At 33.2% G+C, this 6,508-nt stretch overlaps 1 protein-coding gene across 3 annotated transcripts; it reads right to left on the bottom strand.

The window, feature by feature from the left end:
• Positions 1 to 477: 477 nt before the first annotated feature.
• LOC102609439 (actin-related protein 2/3 complex subunit 2B) lies at positions 478 to 6,144 on the bottom strand. 3 transcript variants are annotated; one of them, XM_006489591.4, is made up of 10 exons: positions 5,727 to 6,142; positions 4,691 to 4,757; positions 4,110 to 4,317; positions 3,491 to 3,657; positions 2,904 to 2,981; positions 2,669 to 2,801; positions 2,294 to 2,385; positions 2,124 to 2,180; positions 1,830 to 1,881; positions 478 to 829 (listed from the first exon to the last, which is right to left on the bottom strand). In XM_006489591.4, exons 1-10 carry the CDS (start codon positions 5,783 to 5,785, stop codon positions 630 to 632), a joined length of 1,113 nt encoding a protein of 370 aa, XP_006489654.2. In that variant the 5' UTR covers positions 5,786 to 6,142; the 3' UTR covers positions 478 to 629. The 3 variants fall into 3 exon arrangements, with proteins under 3 accessions (XP_006489654.2, XP_015389216.2, XP_015389217.2); XM_015533731.3 differs by having other exon boundaries at positions 593 to 829; positions 2,089 to 2,180; positions 5,727 to 6,144; XM_015533730.3 differs by lacking the exon at positions 2,124 to 2,180.
• Positions 6,145 to 6,508: the final 364 nt, after the last annotated feature.

Raw genomic sequence — 6,508 nt, 5'->3', positions numbered from 1 at the left:
GACTATGAGTAACTGCATGATTTAAAACCTCAAGATCATGTTTTAGGGTCGAAGAATAATATTTAATCTCTAACATACACATGCCTACACTTCAGGATACTCTGCTGTTATGAAGACCAGTGTGGCTAACATTTTTTATGTCCGAAGTAATGACAGGCTGTGATAGATTTATGGTGCATTTTGTAGTGCTATTGACATCATCAAAGTCCCTTATAAATAACCAAAAATACTTTTATATTTATTTTGTTATTTTGTGTTTATTTTATTATTTTTGATGAAATAGGTAAAAGTGCATTTAGATTAAACGTCAGTTGGAATGTGTTCTGGAGAATGGTTGCATGTCAAAAAATTGCTTTACAAAGTTTAATTAGTACTTTTTAGCTTTCCTTTTTGCTTTTGCAAAGCGAGTTTATTCAAAAGTATATTTTACAGAACCCTGAAAGGTGGTTTAGAAAACTGTTCTTCAGTATGTTGAACTTTAAGAAAACTTAAAGATCTACATTATTCAATTGATGTTGAAGCTATCAAGTTTACAGATTCTACTTTATTAAAGTTAATTAGCAACAAAGATTGACTTATGTTACTGATGTCCTAGCTGTGAATATGGTAATGGATAAATTGAATTTACGTCAATCCAATTTGGTATATCCCATTGAAGAAGAGAACTTTGGTATTGTCAACCATCTTTGACGGAAACGCCTAAATCCATGGATTTTAATTCGGAAGCGGAGTTTCTTGATCTTCCTAGTAAAATCACCATATTTTCGTTTCAGCATTTTAAATTTCGGTAACCGGACTGATTTTCCCACACAACTGCATCGTGCATTCCCTGAAAGACAATAACATTAGTGTGATCACAAAATCCTAAAGCAAAACTTGTTTGTGTTTATCCTACTATGATTTTGCTTCATACCCCTGATTAATTCGGAAAAGAAGGGAATCACTTCAATTTACAATGTTCTTTTTGTCCCCTCTAAGGTTTCTTAAATACCAGACTTACCTTAGATGACATGGTCTGAGTGATGGATTTACCTTATTTCATTTACAACATCGCATCCATCAAAACCTAAAATGCTAGTTCATTCAGAGGAAATTTCATAGTTTCTATATCATTTTTGCTATTCTTTCTGTTCTTTGTTGGCAAATATTGGCTTTATAGCTGACGTCTTTTGAGGTTGGAGGGAGCTGTCAGCACATCCTGGCCCGTAAAACTTAGTTATGTTGTATATGCATTTTCTATGAATATTGGAACATGGCTATTTACTTATGCTCAAATCTCCAACTTTTAGTATCAAAATACAGTTTAAATATTAAGTTTTAGATTTAGCAAGATGTGTTAAGAAATATGTTAATACTTGAAATAACCGTTATTGAGTTATTTCTAATGAGGAAATCCCTTATTTTATTAAAGTCAGGACTACGATAAAAGACAAGAAAAAAACATATTCTAATGCGGTGTCTTTTGTCCTTTAACACATTGAAGTTTTGGTCCTGACATTATTAAGATGAGGGCTTCCTCATTAAAAGAGGACTCAACGATTAATTGCTTTATTTTTGGGGAAGAAAAACAATTATTTTCATTTGATGCTTATATACTCCATATGTGTTTTGCTTCTTGGCTTATGTGGTCCTTCATTTCAGTAAACAAATAAACCAAATACACTTCTTTAGATTTAATTAGTCTTCTTGTGGTTATAGTATATTTCTTATTTCCCGATACTTTTGAGTCGTTTAAATGCTTATTGTAATCAATTAAAATTATTGTATTTTATTACTAGACACCTTCACACATAATGTCTAAATTTGCCACTGATTAGCTAGGAGCATACCTTGAACCTTTTCAGTTTGTTCATCTTCTCCTAAGTTCGGCCCCTGCAGAGTCTGCAAATTGAGTAGATGATATTAGTTTCCATGCTGTTCAAGTCTAGATGCAATCTTGAGGCGTAAGAGTGATTTCATTAGACTTAACTTGGTTTTTACTATTTTGATTGACTTGTTTACTCCGAAGATGACATATTGATATGAGAAGAAATGAAAAGAATAACTATGTTTCTAAGTTCTTAATAAAACTTCTTGCATGGTGTATACCCTTTTACTTTGATGTCTAAGGTGTGATTCAGTACCTCAACCAAACTTTCCAATCGCTTTCTCATCCTTCTCTGTATGAAACCTTTCGTGCACTTTTTGGACAATTTTGTCAGTCAAAAATGTAAGAAGGCCATTGCTTATAGTTAAAGTAATGACAAGAAAAATTTTCACAGCTGCAGAATTAGATAACAATCAGAAATATTACCTTTACGTGGTATTTTACATAGGCATAGAAGTTTAGTAGACTCCATACAGTCTTGTCTAGTCTTTTACCTTCAATGTGTCGCGGGTAAATGTCTGAAAATATATCATGCAAATCTGTCTTAGTAGGAGCATATTTAATCTTCTTTTGGTACAAGGATAACCTACTTGGATTTGAAATGGAAGAAAGAATACTGTTGTTACATATTGTTGCATGTTGCTAAAATGTTGTTATCATCTCCAAGGCTTTGATTAATTAACTCTAGATTATTATTGATGAATAGCTATATTTTTATGCTTTTTCCTGTGTAAGATGATCAGGATATAGTTTATAGCCGCTCTTTGCAACTTGGTCAAATTTTGGAAGAAAAGATGATACCAAATGTGACAAATCCTCCATTCGTGCTCAAATCTTCGAATGGTTCCCCTCTCAATTCTGGAGGAGGAATTGGTGCCCAGCAGCATGGAGGTACTTTGGCCCATTTTTTTGAGCTGCCCACATCCGTAAGCTCCTATCACATGGTAATTAAGTCCATATAAGGAACAGCAAAAAGATTTGATTTCAGTGCTGTATGTAGGTTTTTTAATAGAAAAATCACATAGGCAGTACAAACCTGCAAAAAAGCTGTTGCAATAATCACATCTGAATGTTCTTTGAAACGCATTGGGAATACTGCAGCGATTTTTAGTGGCTTCCAATCCGGAAATAGTAAGAAAATACATTGTGAAAGTTCTAAACCTGAATCTGATATGGTAAGAGTAAAGTACTACTTTTGGTCAAAATCTGAATAGAAAGGTTTAGCCAAGTATTGTGGGAATTTTCTGTATGCCTGAAGTTTAAAGTAAACTGAAGATTTAAGTTATTTAAACTTTTGAATGACTTGAATTTGGAATGAACCATCAAACTATTTCGAATGCTAACCACATTTTGAGAAAGGCCAAAGAATAAGGCAATTTTTTATGTTTCTACCTTATGAGTTATCAACAACTATAAGTTTCTGGCATATGGAGTGATTAGGGTATTCTGCATGAGGTTGGAAGATATAACGCAAATGAGTTGCAAATGTCTTGTGGATATGTAGTTGCTGCATTTGAAGCCTTTTAAGGCAAATTGAGGTTTGTTACATAATTGAATTAAGGTTATGGTGTCCATTGTAATACTACTCCTCACTATTCCATTATTTTTAGACTTGGAGCTTACCTGTTTGATGACATAAAATGGCTCTCTCGGGTGATAGACTAGCTTGATTGGTTTGCACATCCCTTGAAAAGTATCCTCAGAGTTGACAGTCCACAACATTTCTTTCAGCTGAGAACTTAGTATTGTTGCTTGCACCATAGAAATTTCTGAGATTACCTTCATAGAGTCTGGAAAAAGAATATGGAATCAATCTAGCTATATTAGGAACTATGGACATTTCATTGGTTTGTGTAATAATGTATTCTCTCTCTCTCTCTCTCTGTGTTGGATGCTAATGCTATAGTCATGCTTTTCTGGTAGTTGTGTTTTAAAGAAAAGGGAAAAAAGGACTGAGCTTCCTTGAGAGAGGAGCAAAGAATTGTTAGTGAAATCTTAGGTATCTTTACATTGTGAACATCAACTTATTTTTGTTCTTGAAAATTTTACTTTCTTCTCATCTTTTTTCTTGACATTCAAATTTAACATTTTTGTCAGCCAATTCACCATTATTATTTTATTAAAAATGAACAAACCTTACCTTTGATTCAAACATGTAGTCATTCTTATGGGACGCAAATTACTACTATATATTGTGGCAAAGTGCCTACTATTATTGAGATTCGGTGAAGGATAAACAGACCTTTACCACATGGAATCTTAGATAAGTTGAGTCTTAGAGTAAGCTGGTATCCCTCTTTAGCAGGTTGAACAATCTCCACAACATCTAAAGAAATTGCCTTTACCATCTCCATACTGTAATGTGAAAGCCCATATGATAGCAAGTCTCCTTGGGACAGTAGTGGGGTTGATATTGACAAGTAGGCATGCTGCGGATCTGACAGTGAAGACTGTTCAACAATAAGAGGCCATTTACAGTAAGTCTCAAATTCTTTCTTGAAAGCCTATTTATATGTTTTATGTCATCACAGTATATGCACACTCTTATAACTAGTACTTTATCCCTAAAAATTTACTTATTCTCATATGAGAATTGGTTTAAATTGAGTCTAGCAGATTCCACTATTCTTTGCTAAAGATATGCTTCAGTAATCTTTCCAACTAAGTCGAGTATTTGCTTTTTTTTTTTTAAATTCCCAAATGCAGATTGGCTCTTGAATTGTGATTTTCTGACCATGTACAGATGGTCTATTTTCTCGATTGGTCGCATGAATTGACTGGATGTCTAAATTTCAAAATACAAGAAGATTGTGGAAAGTTCACCTGAACATGGTATTCCACAGACCCAAATTCATGCAAGTGATGATCAATCTCAATTGGTTTATCAGCACTGTCATGAAAGGAACAATAGTTATCATTAGCATAATTTTGCAGTCATCAACAATAAACTACTACTTTTTCCCAAGTGATAATATGCTCTTGTAGGCCTAATTTACTTTTAAAAAAAAGATCACTGGTCAGTTAACAAGTATGATTTGCAGATCTACAGTTATAGCTTATAGTTCTTATGCTGCATTTGTGTTGTTGAGTGATATGATGTCAAGATTTAACCGAACCAAATGATAGAACCTGTCAAGATGCTGTTTGATCGTGTGTTTCACTTGCTGAATTTGAGGCTGTCCCTAAGAAAATTATGGAAACAAAAGTGTTCCTTGCTTTTGTGGTGGGATTGGATTTATTATCAAATATGCTAAGAATTCTTATGTTCAGCTTTGTCCCACCATCTACATACATTATTTCTGGACACATCATTGTTTTGTCTGCCTGTAAATCAAAAGTTCCTGTCTATAACTATACTAGAGACGGTGTGGCTGTCATTTATGAGAAACATTATCTACAGCTGCTCCATTTGGTTGTGTTACAACTTCCTATATGATTTCTAGCTTTGACATTTGAGGGTGTAATCATTGATTCATGTATTCTGATTTTTATGATGACAAGGTGACTGATATCTAGCCATAGAAGGCAATCTTGACTTGGGTTTCTGTAACTATCAAGTGTATAAGATAATAAGGATTGTCATTTGGTATGGTTTTCAGTTACATTCAGAATTATACTAATGTTTTAAGATATACAAACACACATGCACACACTGACACACACTACTAATTCACCCTTTTATTTCAGGAGTGCAGTATTGCCATGTTCATCTTTTAAACTGAACTACTCATCACCATGCATGGAGTATCAAGGTATGAAAATGTATGCAAGCAGAAGCAAAAGTAAAATATTTTATGATTTTCCATAAGTTCAATAAGGGTACCTGGGAATTTTCCTTAGACAAAATAAATGTGCTTACCGGTACAATTGGAGCAGGATCTTTTTCAGAGATGGAGAGGCTCTCTCAAAACATGCCATGATAATGGGTTAGAAAATGAACTGAAACACTCAGTTGTTGAACCTTAAATTTGTTGTGAAGATAAGGAATTTTGGAGTAAAATGCAAGTGTAATTTTCTGTTGCTAGCATATCTAGTCTGGCTAACTTTGCTTCGAAGCAAATACCAAACTGTCTTTTTCTCTTTATTTCAGCTTTGTCACCGTCTTGTTTGTAAGCTAAGCAAAATTGATCACTTGTCCACAGATCACTTGTCCACATCCTCTTAAATTCTGTTTTTGGATTCATTCATTTGTGCCGAAGCACAAGACATAACTTGAGCTTTGCATGTGTTGTTTTAAGTGGCAATTGGAAGGTGTGTGACAATTTAGTTTGTTACGCAAAACGTGTTCTTGATCTCTCCTCTTTCATTATCAATATTATTATTATTTTTTAAACTAAGGAATGCCTAACCTCATATTTCAATAACATTTCCAAATTTTGTAATTTCCCTCATATTAATATTTTTCTTTCTTTTTATTTGCTTGCATCAATTTAAAGAAAAAAAAATTAAATTATTAGAAATAATTAGTATGATAGAAAGACAAAAAAAAAATTATTAGAAATAATTAGTATGATAGAAATTAAAGTAATAGATCTAACTTTTGTTTTAAATGTTGGGGAATAAAAAATACAGTAAACAAAAACAAAACAGAACACTTGTGTTCTTAACCGAAAAAATTCAAGTATTCGAATGTAGCAGACA

This window comes from Citrus sinensis, chromosome 1 (assembly GCF_022201045.2).
Source record: "Citrus sinensis cultivar Valencia sweet orange chromosome 1, DVS_A1.0, whole genome shotgun sequence".
NCBI classification, from domain to species: Eukaryota; Viridiplantae; Streptophyta; class Magnoliopsida; order Sapindales; family Rutaceae; genus Citrus; species Citrus sinensis.
The sequence above is the reverse complement of the archived record's forward strand: the minus strand, read 5'-3'. Positions and strand labels throughout refer to the sequence as shown.